Source organism: Anguilla rostrata, chromosome 17 (genome assembly GCF_018555375.3).
Source record: "Anguilla rostrata isolate EN2019 chromosome 17, ASM1855537v3, whole genome shotgun sequence".
NCBI lineage: Eukaryota > Metazoa > Chordata > Actinopteri > Anguilliformes > Anguillidae > Anguilla > Anguilla rostrata.
In genome coordinates this window covers 18,095,174-18,111,790 of record NC_057949.1, presented here as the reverse complement: position 1 = coordinate 18,111,790, position 16,617 = coordinate 18,095,174, and the positions used below count along the sequence as shown (strand labels likewise).

Genomic DNA, 16,617 nt, shown 5'->3' with positions numbered 1-16,617 from the left:
TCAGAAAGGTAGACAAGGAGCCAACATTATACATCTACACATTAGACATTATACTAAATAACATTTATAAACTGATGTTTAAATAAGGAGCACTTGCCTTCTCAAAATATGAATATAATATGTGTTACTGTTCGGGTAGAGCGGGAGATGCAGACCTGTATGTTCTGTTGCCTTTCAGAAAAACTTTCTCTTTTTCTTCCACTCAGTGTTCAAAGGCCTGGGGGAACCCTTATGGCAGTGGTTTCCAACCTCGGTCCTGGGGAACCTGGTATATGCTGGTTTGTACCGCGGTTGCAATCCCAGAATTTTGACAACCTGTTAATTTTTCTTTGTTTGAATTGTTTTTCATGTTTGGCGGGATTATTTACCCTCCTAGGCCACACTATGTTAGAATAGCTATGCATGCCATAAAGATTAAAAATCCATTGTTCACTTTGTGTGTATTGTGCGATATTGCAATTACCTTAAAAAGAGGCAACAAAATTATTTAACTGACCAAATTAAGACTAAGGTGAATCAATGGGCTCCTAGTTAGGTTGTTAAACAGATATTTAAGTTCTTTCATAATTTTTCATAATCCTTAAACTTATTAACACGCTTTGTCTTTTAATTCTTCATTATCTATCAAATGGTTAATTTTAGTGGCCATTGTGTCCCCCTTTCACCAATTAGGAGCCTACAGATTCTATCTCTTTATTAACCCCTTTTATGTAGGCCTAATTAAACATGCCTAATGAGTTAAACAAAGCACATAATTAAGAAGAATTAATATTAACAGGTTGTTAAAATTCTGGGATTGCTATTGTGGTTGGACTGAAAACCAGCCCACACAGGGGTTCCCCAGGACCGACGCTGCCAAGATCTGAACACAGCTGTAATAAACAGTATGAAACGGAGGGAAGAAACCAATGTGCATCACGGGTTTGGTCCGCAGTTCAACCAGAAGTAACTGCACTTGTGACCGCAGTGGGCAGGTCTGCAGAGATTCCAAAAGGTTTTGGGCTCAGTCCAGTTTTGCTGGTGATCTATTACATGAAGCCTTGCGGGATGTCTGAGACGTCTGGACTCACGGGTACTTTGGGTACTGTGTGCATCGCCATGGTTACGAGACAGAAGGGAACTGTGTTCAGAAGTGTGAGAAGTTGCAGTTTGGAGCGGGCACGGAGCCAGGCGCGGATCGGTCACATTAGCGGGCAGGTCAGAACGAGGCCAGCCCCTTCTTTACACGATAACAAATCTTGGTGCCTTTGAACTCCTGCTGAAAAAGTGTAATTACACACACGTAATTCACATCAGGCCGAGAGCAGCTGAGAAAAGAGGTGTCTCCATGAATCAGTTTTTCTCCTGACTGAAGTCTCGTTCCACTCATTAGGTCTAACGCAGGGGAAGCGGCTCTGTGATATGCTAATTAGCCACGCAATCGGCCTCCAACTATTCACCCTCCGCGGTTGTGAATTACGCCTGGGGGGCCATCAAAAACAATTCAAGTGTTATCGCAGCATCTTGATTTGACGTTGCTTGAAAAAGTAGAAGATGCCCCCTTCTGTTTATTTGGTCATTCTCCTACCAAAATTTTTCAAATGTTACATATACTTTAAAAACCGAAATGTGACCAGACATGTTTTTATTCACACACACACTGAAGCAGGGCTCTGGAAGCTAGCCATAATTCAGGCCCAGCAGTGTCATACAGGATAAAATGCTTCCCCACGTGATAAACTTGTTTGGGTCAGAAACACACCTAAGGGGTGTTGGGGGGCTATGAAGTGAGATGGTGGCGTGTTTCCTGACTAATCATCAGAGAAAGGTGTGAAACTGCACATGCCTTTGATTTCCACATCATCACCTGTGTGTACAGTACAGCACCATTCATCACCCGTGTGTGTAGTATATAAATATTTAACATTTGTAGGTACAGAACCTTCCAAAGGCAGAAAATTAAAGGACCCTGGCATGAATTTTTGAGGAGGTTTGAATCTGTGCCCGTGAAATTAGCTGTAAAAAAAATTAAGGAAGAAGTACAGGAGCAATTAAAAAAGGTGTTGAGCTGTACCCTGGAAGGCCCTATCACACTCACTCTGCTGATGGAGCAGGTAGAAGGTGTCGAGGTGTACGCTCGGAGGCCCTGTCACACTCACCCTGCTGATGGAGCAGGTAAAAGGTGTTGAGGTGTACACTGGGAGGCCCTATCACACTCACCCTGCTGATGGAGCAGGTAAAAGGTGTTGAGGTGTACACTGAGAGGTCCTATCACACTCACCCTGCTGATGGAGTAGGTAAAAGGTGTTGAGGTTTACACAGAGAGGTCCTATCACACTCACCCTGCTGATGGAGTAGGTCATCCCCGGCTTGCCGGAGCACACGCCCATGAAGCAGAAGCGCAGCTGCCAGTAGAAGAGGTGCTCGCAGATGAAGGTGATGAGGGAGAGCGCCATGGCCGCGCCCAGCATGTAGAAGACGCCCGCCATGTTGTCCACGTCCAGCTGGCTGCTCATCACCTCGTTCTTCTCATGATGGCAGATTCCCGTCAGCCACAGGGACTCCAGTTCCTCCATCTCACCTGTGGTGCGTGTGCGTGTGTGTGTGGGTGTGAGAGGGGGGTATGGGGGTTATGGGTGTGTGTGTGCGTGTGTGTGCATGTGTGTGAATGTGTGTGTGTGTGTGTGTGTGTGTGTGTGAGGAGGTGTGGGGAGGTGTGGGGAGGGGGTTGTGCAGTTACAGATGGAAGGGGGTGAGCAGGTGATAGGTAAAAAAAGGAATATTGGGAGAAAGGGGGACAAGGAAAATAAAGAGAGAGGACAAAAGTAAGGTGGGGAGAGTGGGTGGGAAAAAAAGCTGTTATTAGGAGATGTGTGAATATGTGCATCTCTTACTTTTAAACCACCGGTTATACCAGACAAACAACTTCAGACCACTTTCATAACTCTCCCATTCTCACGCTGTCTGACCGAAGACACACACATTCAGCAACAGAGCAAGACAAGGTGAAGTAAAAACGAGCAGTGACTGGAGTCACCAGCTCGCTGGCCTTACGCTGGTTTATTTAAAGGGTCACTTTAATGTTACATCACTCGGTCATCCATGGCCCAACGAAGACCAATGTTCAATCAAATACACATCCTGCAGTTCAGTTTTACACCGATGAGAAGAAAGAAAAACATGATCCCCAAGCGCTGTTGAGCAGTTAGGGCAGAGAAATGATGAAACACATGCTTGATTTAAAACAAAAAAAAAAAAACATGCCCCCAAGGCTCCGTAAACCGGTGATTTGAAGGTGGGAGCCTGTCCAATGGCAGCTGTCGGACCCGGGCTCTTCAGGGCTCCCTTCAAAGCGCCTGTCTCTTGTCCTCATCGTCAAAAGCGAGTGTGTGCGCATCCCGACTGGTCTCCGAGCGTGTGTATCGGTTTCAGTAAGTAGGCCACACTTTGAGTGTGTATCGCAGTGTGTCAAAATGACTTTGAAACCCGGCGAGGGCTGAAGTCCATTTACTGCACCAAGCTGCTGCTCCACGCTGACCCATATTCTGCCATATATCACACACACACACACACACACACACCCTCTCTCTCTTTTACCCTGAAACACATACACATACACACATTCTCTCTTTCTCTCTCTCACTCACCATGATACACACACACACACACACACACAGACACACACATTCTCTCTCTCACCCTGAAACACACACACACACACACACACACACACTCTCTCTCTCACCCTGAAACACACACACAAATACACACACACACACTCTCTCTATCACCATAATTATCTCACCATAATACACACACACATACACACACTCTCTCTTTCTCTCTCTCTCACTCACCATAATACACACACACACACACACATACGCATGCACACACACACACATTTTCTCTCTCTCACCATGATACGTATATGCATGCACGCACACACATATCTCCTTCTCTCTCTCTCAGACAGCATAAGGTTCACACTCCACCCTGACCCATATTCTCTCACACACTGCAAAGGCAGGGCTTTTAATTAGGACAGCATGCTGGGCCCAGGATAGGACTGAAACCTGGATCCATTACTTTACATTCATTCAGCAGAGCAGCTTTCAGGCAGAGAGCACAGCTAAGTGCATCCAGCAGCGTTGTGTGCCTCACAGGTGGACAGACTGGAACTCGCACTCAAGCAGATTAGAACAACGGAACACCCAAATAATTCAAACACCATGCAGGTTCTGCTTAAAGCAATATGGCATGAGAGTTGGTGCTGTATCGTGAATACAGTCATGTCTATTCATGAAACAGCGTGGCCTCAAGTGCTGTATTGCTCTTATTACATTACATTACATTACATTACAGGCATTTGGCAGACGCTCTTATCCAGAGCGACGTACAACAAAGTGTATATCCATAACCAGGAACAAGTATGACGAAACCCCTAGAGAGAAGTACCGGTCCAAGTACAGGGAACAACCGCATAGTTCAACTTGGACCCTGGTGGTTAAACTGATTAGCACTAACAACAAGAACGGCAACAACGCAATCTATGGAAAAATAAAAATAAATAAAAATACAAGTAGTCTTATAAAACGGACACAGCGCATAGAAACAATTAATTGATGACACATTATTTATTTTGTAATATCATTTCATAAGTAATGGTTTGTGCACGGAGTGATACTATCTAAACAGGCTGTTTGAATAACTGTTACAGTATCGGATTAACAAATCACTGTAGAGTGTGGTCTCAGCCAATCAGCATCCAGGATAAAAACAATCCATTTTATTCCCACGCCACTGCCCTCAGCTTTTGGGTCAGAACCTCCCTGATCTCACACAACCACTTAAAAAAAAAATCTAACTTGCAACGATGTTTGAACATCCACAAAACAGGATCCCATAAACTGTCTCAAATGTCATTACTAATGTGTCGTAGCTTAGGGCAACCACTACTACGGCTGAAACAGCTAACGAAAACATTCAGATTTGCAGATCTGATAGCGTTTCGAGTTAAATCTCCTTCACTGCAGGCCACGGAACAGCTAAACGAAGCTTCCGAGAGGGCGCTGCGTTCCCCTCTGTAATCTGACACGCCGCTCTCGCCTTAGGAAGGCAGGTTCCTCACCTGTACTGCAGGTGTGTTATGAAGCCCCTGAAGCAGCAGCACGCGCGCGACGAGCGCCAAGAGGTCGTAAGCCTGCTGCTCTGCGCTCGGGCGCGCTAGGAGAAGCATGCTCGGCTGTGCGCTTATCTGTGTGTGTCAGGAAGCCACAAATGCCCAGTACATACTGTTACTTCCCCTCGAGAATCACGCTTGAGAGTGCAGTTCACTGGCATGCCCAACTGACGGAAAATATTTACACAGCTCTTAAGAACCCGAGGCGAAGTAAACAGGAATACCAAATTTCAAAAAGGAGGTCTGGGATTGCTGGATTTTCTTTTTCATGCGCAGGAGACGAAGGATCGCTTGTCGCTGTGAAAGCGAAGCTCTGCCCCTCTGGGACCGTCCCGCTGTCTGGCTTTTACGCAGCCGGTCTACGTGCCAGGCCCTTTTCCTTCTTTCCTCCACAGCTTTAGCAAACCAGTCTGGCATGCAGGCGCAGACCACAGCACGCCCGTCTTGCTGCGTTCGAGCAGGTTCAGAAAGTTCTGGACAGTCTAAAGTGTGCAGTCTGGGTTTTTCACCATTGGGGCCCAGACTTGCTGACACAGGTAAGGATGTGGTTCTTGCCCGGTTTTCCCACTACATTTTTAATGTGTTTTCCCTTGTTTTGGCTGGATGTAAACCAGGCAGCCTGATATAGATGATTTTAAAAAAAGTGTAAACTGCGTAAGTCGCTCTGGATAAAAGTGTCTGCTAAACACCTTAAAATGTAACGCAATATGTGCTGCTAAGCTGCAGCACTCAAAGAACCTAGCAAACACATCTGGGAATTGACGACTTGAGGAAAGCCCACTTTGATATCTCAGATGGAGAAGATTTCTCCCCCTCAATTAAAATCAGTGTGACCTCATAAGATTCTATATACTCTGTACTACACTCTGTGCTATGCGCCAGGCAGAGACCAGTGTGGAATAACACCAGCAGTATCAGGGGGCTATACATGAGTTGGAACTAGAAACAAGAGCGCAGAATTGATCCCAAATGGGACAGAGAGGCTTCAAAAAGGAAACTATTATCACTGAACAGCTTTATTTGCACAGCTTTTGTTGCTAAACTGATTTGCACAAACTGCAACGTTTGGCAATGGACAGCCAAAGTCTTCCGATTGGTTCGAACGAGGCAGCGGTTGGCCTCCCATAGCCGTTTTACCCATTCTGGTGATGCTCCCCCCCCCCCCCCCCACCACTCCACCACCCTGACGCAGCCCGGTGAGCGCGGGGCATTACCGTCGCCGAAGAGCTGCAGGATGGCCAGGTCGATCGCTCTCTTCCAGCTGGAGTCCTTCTGGATGGCGATGCCGTAGCCCGTGGAGGCGAAGACCTTCCCGCTGCCGATGGTCACCAGCTTGCAGCCCTCGTCCCTGCCCGCCATGTAGTTGAGCACGGCCGCGTCGTAGATGAAGGCGTCCAGCTTCCTGAGCGGGCGGAAGGGGAGAGGATGCGCGTTTACCGCTAAATGACTCATCAGCGTTAAGGCGGCCCAGCACTGACTATGGACTCCCTTACACTGCCATTACGGTTATGCCTATGGTTATGGCTCGTATTAGGACTCGTATTAGGACGAGCTCACAGCAAGCGGGACGCAGGCCCTTCATTTGAATTGGAGGCATGCATTGTTATTTTTCTGTATTCTGGCGGATGCTAAAACGCCCGCTGACGTCCTGCTCTGTGTGATATATGTGGCTCCGTACCGCTGCCCTTATCTGAGCCGCTCTCGGGCCGAGCGCTGTATCTGCCCTTGGGCTCAACGTCCCTCTACCGAAGGGAAAAAAAGGGGCGAAAGCGATAATGCAAGTCGCAGGGAAAGAAACGTTGGCGTGGTCATCGTCAGCGCCGGGCACGCCGTACCCTGCCCGCCACAACGATTAACCCACAGTGCCAAAGGACCCACACCTCAAGGACAGGAGGCTGCGCCTTCTCTAATCGCCTGACACCTGCAGAGAACGTTTAGGGACCCTTGGGAAAGGGTCTGCCCCCATGCCACGCCTGCCCCCTGCCCCGCCCGCGCCCCCCAATCCCGCCCTTCCATGCCCCCTGCTCCCTCACCCCATCTTCAGGCTGTACAGCGCCTCGTCCACGTTCTTCTGGTGGTACTTGACCATGTAGGTGTGCATCTCCTTGTAGTTGTTGCGGATATTTCGCTCCGTGCTGCCGTTGGGCACCGTCCCGAATCGGAACGGAGGAGAGAAGTCATTGGGCCTCTGGAACTGTGGGGAGGGACAGAGAGAGAAAGAGGAATAATGGAGAGGCAGCGAGGAAGAGGGGGTTGGATCGAGAGAGAGTGATGGAGAGGAAGAAATGCTTGCAGACTGAAGCAGACTAGCTTGCCACTAGCAGACACAATTACCCTGTGGGTGGGCTGTACAGCATGTTTACATGCATATTTTGCCACCGTTTCTAAGCCTGATGTGAACTTGCTGAAATATTTATATTTTTTCCATGTAGAACAGACCACTGAGGAATCCGGCAGCTGGCCCATGTCTCCACTGTTCCTCTTTTCTCCGCTGATGCCATGTGCATTTAATCCAACACCTAATATTAGGCTTGGAAGTTACTAGGCTCCGAAAAAAAGTGGCTGCCAATAAAATAAAAATCCACAAAATAATAAAAAAAATTTAAAATAAAGTTAATCATTTCAGCATCCACGTAACATACAGACACGCAGACACAGATACTTCTCACACAGGAAGCCAGAGACAGAAAGGATGCACACAGGTAACTGGGGCAGGCAGGTGAGCACATCCTCTGTGGAACACCCAGCCGGTCCACCTGAAGCGTTCCCACTGGAGCAGGCAGGAAAGAGCAGGGCTGCCCTGGCCGTGGAAGCCCCACGCCGGGCCTACCTTCTTATCGCTCAGCCCGGAGACCTGGTCCACGTACTCCTCCTGGATCATGAAGGCGGCCAGGTTGGCAGTGTAGCTGGCGAGGAAGATGACGGCGAAGAAGGCCCAGACGGACACCATGATCTTGCTGGTGGTGCCCCTGGGGTTCTGCACGGGCACGGAGTTGTTGAAGACCAGGCCCCAGAGCAGCCAGATGGCCTTGCCGATGGTGAAGGAGGGGCCCCCAGGCTCTGAAGGGGGGAGGTGGGGGGGAAGTGGGGAGGGGGAGTGAAGGAACATGGGAAGACCGTCAGAACTGTACAGTCCGGTACTTACTTCTTCAACAGCAGGCTTTTTTTTTTTTTAGTTTTGTTTCCAGAAGGGAATGGTGCAAATTGCTGCATGTGATGCCTATGAAATCACAAAACCACCAGGGACAACGCAAACCACAACAGGAGAAACCTGCACACGTCAATGGTGTTCTCCAACACCCCTCCCAGTCCAACAGCCCCAACTTTTAACCTAAGACCTGATAGCAGGCAGTCACATCTGAACGACACCACATTTTGGGAGAATATCTCTTTCTGAACATTGCAATACAAGGATAAATAGGAGGAGGAAGAAGAAAAGTGTGCACCTGTATATACCGCAACATCACCAGGAACAGTGATTTGCAGGACGTTTAATGCAAATGACAAACACAGTCATAGCTGACACGTGGATTCCTGGGAATATAAAATATATGCAAATGTATGCAAATGGTGGATGCATTAAATAAACATGAGCAGGAAGAACAGTGTTGAGATCCACGGGGAAAGACGCTTTCCTGTGTGGGGCCCGCGCAGGTTAGGAAAAGGGGGATTAGCGAGGGCGCCTGCGCGGATGGCAGCGCCAGAGCTAGGCTGCGGTGCAGGAGCGTCTGCGCGTGTCCTTGGGACGCCGGCGCTAGCCCCTCAGCGGCAGTGCCATCTGGCTCCGCGCCACGGAGGGACCTCAGCGACGATGCGTGAAGGCGCGACGCTGCGCGGGACTGCCTGCCGTGCCGGGCCGTGGCGGATAGCGCTCGGCTTTCCCCCCCCGCAGCAGTCCCGGCCCTGAGTTTTGAGGGGAAGCACCTAAGCAGAATTTGATTTGGGCCCCCCCCCCCTCCAACCCAACATTATAAATAAAATAAATATATTTGAGAATAATTTGAGGGCTGTTCTCGGCAGTTGCGGGGCCCAAAGCAACTGCTTATGTCTCTTATTGGCTGGAGTCAGCCCCGCCCCACAATTAGTGTGACGATGCGCCATAAACCCTCCGCGGCAGGTTGCGCAACGTCACCGCACTGTGCAGTTTTATGTGACGCTAGGTCGCTCTGCTAGCGATGCAGCTGCGCGCGGCGCTGTGCAGATTGGCTGCAGCCTCGTGTGTGAGGGCCGTGAGAGGCTGTGTGAGGGCGAGGGCTCTCGTGTTGCGCGGCCTCTTTTGCAGAAGTGCGTAGCGCCGTTTGCAGACGGCGGCCCGCGCGCTACCTGCGCGGCTGAATCATCGCCCGGCGCGTTCGTGTAATGATAGCCGTTCTCACCTCTCCCATCTGCCAGGCAGCGATTATAACCAACGGGACTGAAGTACTCGAATATGAAGACGGCCACCGCCGACACCAGCAGCAGCATAACGAACATCATCACCCAAACATCCGCACTGAACGGCTCTGAGATAGGGAGAGGGAGAGAGAGAGAAAGAGAGAGAGTAGGAGAAGTTAATACAGTACATTGACTAAAGACTTGGACATGTTCTTATGAGCATTAAGAGCAAAACAGACTGGGGGGGGGTGGGGGGGGGGGGGGGGCTTGGGGGGCGGGCATATGGTATCCCTGAGACTCTCACCCAGGAACGCAGAGGGCGAGACAGTGCCGTTGCTACGAGAGACCATAACACTGATGCCAGTCTCTATGAAGGGCACCGAAAAGTCGATGACCTCTGACCTCTCCTCGTTGATGGTGAGGGAGCCCACAGCCATGTGGGCATTCTTTAACACCACCTGAAAGAGAGAGAAGCAGGCCGGGGTCAATGAGAGGTCGAGATGGTTTCCATAACAACTGTCAAAAGCAATGGAGAGAGAGAGAGAAAGAGAAAGAGAGAGGGAGGGAGAGAGAGAGGGAGAGAGAGAAAGACAGGGCGAGTAATAGAAAGAGAGAGGGAGCACGAGGTAGACAGAAATTGGGTTATTACAGTGGGTCACAGGCTGATGGAAATAGCTATCGCTCACCCCTCCACTCGTTCTCCCTCCTGTCCCTCCTTCTCTTGCTATCTTTACAGGTATATTTAGCCATAAATACCTGGGCCCCAAAGCGCTACGCTAAAGTGGGACAAAGCTGCCTGAGTTAATAAGGTGTGGATGAACATGTGAGAGAGAATGAGAGAACCTCTCTCACTAACTGTTGTGTGTGTTTGCGTGTGTGAGTGTGTGCATGTGTGTGTGTTTCCCTCTTCATAGTAACCCTGCCCCGATCTCATGTGTTCTTTCCTTTGTTCTCCCCCAGGTCTGAAATTAACCAGTGAATATGAACATGGATGACAGAAAATTTGCAAGTGATAAAAATATTATGTAATGAGTAAAAAAAAAATGCCTGTGTCCTCTTCCCCCGACTCATGTTTCTTCAGCTGTCAAAACTCAGGGCCACTCAACTCGGGTGCAGAACGGCCCTGATCCATCACATTTTACAGCTCAATTAAAGGGCAGAAAATATGTGAGCACACTGTGCATTATTGCAGAAAACTGCAGTCAATTCGTGGGCCCCTGTCTGAGGGTTTCTTGCAGGGTTACACAACAGACACTCTGCACACAACAGAAACAACCCACCAAGACACAGACGCATAACAGAGCACAGCTGGTTGGCTGCTGCAGATCTTCTTTCAGGCAAACTGGGCCCCAACCCTGTGAGCTGCCATTAAAGATGCCAATAGCACAAGTCTAATATTAGGGGGCCTAGGCAGAAAGGCGCCTCAGTTTAAACAAATATCCTCAGAACTGGGGTGGGAAGCTGAAGTGGCCAAATGGAGACACTGATGAGCAAATGCAGGTGATTGGGAGTCAGGCTGGGACAGTCCCAGGGGCTCTGTGTTCTGCACTCATTAAGGGGTTGACATGGAAACAGAAACGGATTTGAACCGGACCTCCCCGACCATGCCGTTCCAGGTGCCATTGATCTTCTTGCCGTGCTTGCCGTTGGTGACCAGGTAGAGGTCGTAGGTGAACTTGACGAACTTGGCGATCTTCTTCAGGATGTCGATGCAGAAGCCCTTGCAGCAGCGCTTGATGTAGATGCCGGAGTCTTTTGTCTGATTTCTGAGAGAGGGAGGTAGGGAGGGAGAATGATCAGAAGGAAGAGGAGGAGGAGGAGGAAAGGAAGAGAGAGGGATGGAAGGTTAGGGTCACAGGGATCGGAGGGCGTTGGGGCGACAGGAAAGGGTGAGCAGAGGAGACGAAGAGAAGCAAAAATGTTGGAGAGAGAGAAAGACAGGATGCAGGATATAAACAGAGATATATATGGGGAAGAATTCGGGGGAAAGACAGGGAGGGGCAGGAGGGAGGTGCGGGAGAGGAGGAGCAGGAGTGAGATCAGGAGTGCAGCAAAGAGGAGGTGCAAAGGAGGTGCAGAAAAACAGAGATGGAGATGTTGGCAAGCCGTAAAACCAGTGAGGCGTGAGAGTCGAAAACCAGTAGTGGAAACAATAAAAGTGTAGAGAGTAAATGAAGAATTTATTAACGTGGATGAAGGACAGACAGTCAGACAGTGTGGAAGCACATGGCAGATTGACATAGTAAAGGAGGTGGAGTGAGACAAACGGAGAGAAGAGAGAAACATGACAGGATATAGCAATACTGTTTTAGGCAGCTACAGACTGACAGTTTAACAGACAGAGCAAGTCAGCTCAGTCCTCACATGGACATCGCTGTACCCATGATAAGAGCAGAATCCACAGCCCTGACCGAAAGCATGGGTATAGGCCAGGTCCCGGAATTACACAGAACAATTTGGCCCTATAGGCACTGCAAACAGCTGTGCTAACATAATATAGTTTACAGTCTATAACAGTGGACAAATAACCCAATCTATCTGGACCAGGGTACATGCCAAAACAATGCAGAATATCATATAAAATACATTCATATATTAAAAATAGATTTGACATTGGGCATCTAACAAAGAACAATAGCAGAGACCGCCACAGTGGATACACTAAGAAAGAAGACCAGAGACACTAGTACAGGGGTTTAGAGACAGGACAACTGACACTAGTACAGGGGTTTAGAGACAGGACAACTGACACTAGTACAGGGGTTTAGAGACAGGACAACTGACACTAGTACAGGGGTTTAGAGACAGGACAACTGACACTAGTGCAGACGTTTATTTAATGATGGGTTACATGTGGATACAGACAGATACAGACAGTGGAATGAAGCTACCGTCTGTGATGCGGGCAGTAGTCAGTAATACATGGTCAGTAATATGGTCAGTAATACGGGGCTATGGGTCAGCAACACAGGGTCAGTAATGCGAGGCGATGGTCCTTAAAAAAGGGTAAGCAATATAGTCAGTATTGCAGGATTATGGTCAGTAATACAGTCAGTAATACATGGTCAGTAAAATGGTCAGTAATACAGGTTCGGTAATACCGTCAGTAATGCAGGGCTATGGTCAGTAATACAGGATCAGCAATATGGTCAGTAATGCGGGGTCAGAAATATGGTCACTAATGTGGGGCTATGGTCAGTAATGCGGGGTCAGAAATATGGTCACTAATGTGGGGCTATGGTCAGTAATACAGGGTCAGTAATACTGTCAGTAATGCGGGGTCATTAACATGGTCGCTAATGTGGGGCTATGGTCAGTAATACAGGGTCAGTAATACTGTCAGTAATGCGGGGTCATTAACATGGTCGCTAATGTGGGGCTATATTCTCACAAGATTTTCAGCTGTTTCCTGCAAGGCACAGTGTTTCTCATGCAGGTGCCACTCAAAGGGTCCACGTCCTCCACTATGACGAAGGGGGCCTCCTCCAGCGTGACGATGGACAGGTGGTCGTCCTCGCGGTTCTCCGTGTCCGAGTACAGCTCAAAGCGAGGCCACACGTGGTACTTCATGCTCAGCGAGCCATTCTCCCACTTCCCCACCTGCACCAGGGAGAAGGACAGGAGTGAGCAGCAGATACTGAGCTGGAGTGGGGCAGGAGTGAGAGAGTCAGAGCTGGAGTAGGGCAGAGGAGAGAGTCAGAGCGGGAGTAAGGCAGGAGAGTCAGAGCTGGAGTAGGGCAGGAGTGAGAGTCAGAGCTGGAGTAGGGCAGGAGTGAGAGTCAGAGCTGGAGTAGGGCAGGAGTGAGAGTCAGAGCAGGAGTAGGGCAGGAGTGAGAGAGTCAGAGCTGGAGTAGGGCAGGAGTGAGAGTCAGAGCAGGAGTAGGGCAGGAGTGAGAGAGTCAGAGCTGGAGTAGGGCAGGAGTGAGAGTCAGAGCAGGAGTAGGGCAGGAGAGAGAGTCAGAGTTGGAGTAAGGCAGGAGAGTCAGAGCGGGAGTAGGGTAGGAGAGTCAGAGCTGGAGTAGGGCAGGAGAGTCAGAGCTGGAGTAGGGTAGGAGAGTCAGAGCTGGAGTAGGGTAGGAGAGTCAGAGCTGGAGTAGGGCAGGAGAGTCAGAGCTGGAGTAGGGTAGGAGAGTCAGAGCTGGAGTAGGGCAGGAGTGAGAGTCAGAGCAGGAGTAGGGCAGGAGAGTCAGAGCGGGAGTAGGGCAGGAGAGTCAGAGCGGGAGTAGGGCAGGAGAGTCAGAGTTGGAGTTGGACAGCACAGCACACACCATCCCTGCGTCTGGCAGAGTCAGCTCGGACAGGGATCAGGCGGGAGTGGATGATGACAAAAATAGCAGATGGGACCACAAGAGTTTGAGTAGTGAACAGTGGGGGCAGGGGGCACATGGTGTACAGCTGGGCCAGACTGGGCTAAATACTGCACAACCACAGAAACAAAAGAAAATGATTTCTGGTGTACTGTACACACACACACACACACACACAGACAGATATGTGTGTCTATGTGAATGGGACACAGGAGGCATGGAGATGGGGGAGGAAGAAAAACCTGGATAAAGTAAATTCTGTGGCTCTGCCTGCCTGTCTGTGTGTGTATGTGTGTGTGTGTACCTGTGCACCTGTGCATGTGTGTGTGTGCATGTGTGTTTGTGTGCGCACTACTCATTAGAATCCAGGAAAGTGTTCGAGCTGGAAGCGAGGGTAGGAATTAAACATGAGGGGAAGAAAGTCACCTTGCTCTCTGATCAGAGGAGAGAATACAGATTGAGAGAGCAGGAGAGGTGAAATGAGAGAGGGAGGGAGGGAGAGAGGGAGGGACTGAGAGAGAGGGGAGACAGAAAAAAAGAGATTCTTACAGTCATGAGAGTCAACGATTGAGAAGATGTGAAATGGAAAGAAGTGTGTGTGTGTGTGTGTGGGGGGGGGGGGGGGGGGGGGGTTCTCACCCTGTCCCATTTGCGTTCCTTGTCCAGGAGGATGATGACCAGTTTGGGATGCATCTGATAGCCATCCTCACTGAAGGACAGGTTGCGCCCCTCAAACGTCACGTTCATGAGGTACCTGGGAGGAGGAGAGGGGGAGAGAGAGACAGACAGAGAGAGAGCATGAGTGAGAGAGTGAGACAGAGAGAGCATGAGAGAGAATGAAAGAGAGATGGAGAGAGAGAGCATGAGAGAGATAGAGAGAGAAAACATGAGAGAGTGTGAGTTTATGAGAGAGAGAGCATGAGAGAGAATGTGAGATAGAATGGGAGAGAGAGAGAGAGAGAGAGAGAGAGAGAGAGAGAGAGAGAGAGAGAGAGAGAACATGAGAGAGCGAGTGAGAGAGAGAGAGAGAGAGGTTTGGGTTAAATAAGCATGGGGTCCTCTCTAGAATACTGATGGGGTGATACTGGTGCACTGTGACTGAACAGCGAAGCAGGAGAGGCTGACGGCAAATCAGCCCACTCAGTTTATTTCAGTATGTTTATATCTGCTTTGTCACAACTCCCTCTGCATTCTACATACGTCAGTGAAATTTAATAAACGCTGTGTGTGTGTGTGTGTGTGTGTGTGTGTGTGTTAGCATGTGCATTTTTCTGTCAAGCAAACTCAGATCATCCCTTTCCCTCCTCTCCCCCGGTGGCGAGTCGCTGTCTCCATGGCAACACTCAGCCTCAAACATGCACCCCGTAAATAAACGACAGTGCGAAATGAGTGAGCGAGCGAGGCTCGTCCGAGCCGATCGCGCTTTGACCGTCTCACCGCTCAGCGCAGAGTAATGTTAATAGCGTCGGTTCAGAACGGGCCCCGGAGCCTCCGCACGGCGCCGCGTCGAACTCAACGCGGTCTCACGCGGGTCCCGCACAGAAACGCGTTAAATTAACTTCAAAGGGACGGAGACGAGTACACGCGTTCCACGCGGTCACACGCGGGCTCGTCCGCCACGGGCTCGCACCGCGAGGCCGCGCTCCTCATCACGCGTCATCCCCCATTACGCAACGCGCTATTCGCTGCAGGTACGTGTGGGCTAAACCAATCCATGCGTGCGACTCTGCTAGACCACCACCATCAAAATGTTATCGAAATCGACTACTTAAGGACAGAGGGAAAAAATAATTACAGGCTTTTAAAAATTATATATTTTAAAAAATTATTACTAAAGTCACAAAACAATGAATGCATCCTTCAGAAAGCCATTGACATAAAACCCCTAAACCTCATGGAGAAACCAGAAGTTTAGTTCATATTTAATAAATACAGTAAATCCTAATTATGAATATCTTACTACAGTGAGCACTGATAAAAATGGGGAGGGAAAAAAAGGGAAAAGTGGGAAAACAACAACAAAAACAGCCAGTCTAAACATCTGACGTGCTTTGCTGGTTTTTGTGAAGCTCATTGTTTTAAAGGTCAGTTTTGAAACACGGGCCAAAAATTGGGCATCACGCCCGTGTCACCTTGCGCCTTCTTCTTCTAAATCACAGGGCGGCCTATCACGTTTACACGCCTGCAGCTACACAGCCGCTGGTGCCAGTCTGTGCTAAGTGGCTTCACACGTGTAGCACAAATATGGAGTTACACACACACACACACACACACACACACACATACAAGGCATGGGTTTGTGACACTGTGTGAAACGTGCTCATGTGCACACAACCCCAACTCCCGTTGTGCGCAGAACACCGAGAGGGATCTCACAAGCATATGTAATGTGTTGCCATGGAGCCTACAACCACTGTGATTTCCAAGCAATCTACTGTGTTGTCATGGGAACCATAATCTCACAGAGAGAGAGAGAGAGAGAGAGAGAGAAAGAGAGGTAGAGCAGGAAATAAAGGGAGAGACAAAGGGAGAGAAAGAAAAAGAGGGAGAGAGAAAAAGACGTACCTTTTTACACTAAGTACACCCCTCTTCCCCATAACCCTATAAACCCACATGCACACATGTAAATCCATTTCTCCGTCAATCCATCAAACTCCATATCTCCTCAGTTACCCTTCTCATGAACTGTCTCTTTCTGTCTGAATATATATCAGAATATGCAAGTAGAATATACCTTCAACCTGTACTATGCATCTTAGTTAATGTGCAAAAACC

General features: G+C 49.2%; 1 protein-coding gene across 2 annotated transcripts in view; it reads right to left on the bottom strand.

The window, feature by feature from the left end:
* The window catches only part of LOC135243579 (glutamate receptor ionotropic, NMDA 2B-like), a 78,756-nt gene that overhangs the window by 9,868 nt on the left and 52,271 nt on the right, over positions 1 to 16,617 (bottom strand). For both annotated transcript variants that reach the window (XM_064315514.1, XM_064315515.1), the window contains 9 exons: positions 14,482 to 14,596; positions 12,927 to 13,135; positions 11,130 to 11,301; positions 9,840 to 9,993; positions 9,538 to 9,663; positions 7,992 to 8,221; positions 7,195 to 7,355; positions 6,376 to 6,563; positions 2,322 to 2,560 (listed from right to left, as the gene is read on the bottom strand). In XM_064315514.1, the coding sequence (XP_064171584.1) occupies positions 2,322 to 2,560; positions 6,376 to 6,563; positions 7,195 to 7,355; positions 7,992 to 8,221; positions 9,538 to 9,663; positions 9,840 to 9,993; positions 11,130 to 11,301; positions 12,927 to 13,135; positions 14,482 to 14,596 (1,594 nt within the window). The remainder of the gene's footprint in view (positions 1 to 2,321; positions 2,561 to 6,375; positions 6,564 to 7,194; positions 7,356 to 7,991; positions 8,222 to 9,537; positions 9,664 to 9,839; positions 9,994 to 11,129; positions 11,302 to 12,926; positions 13,136 to 14,481; positions 14,597 to 16,617) is intronic.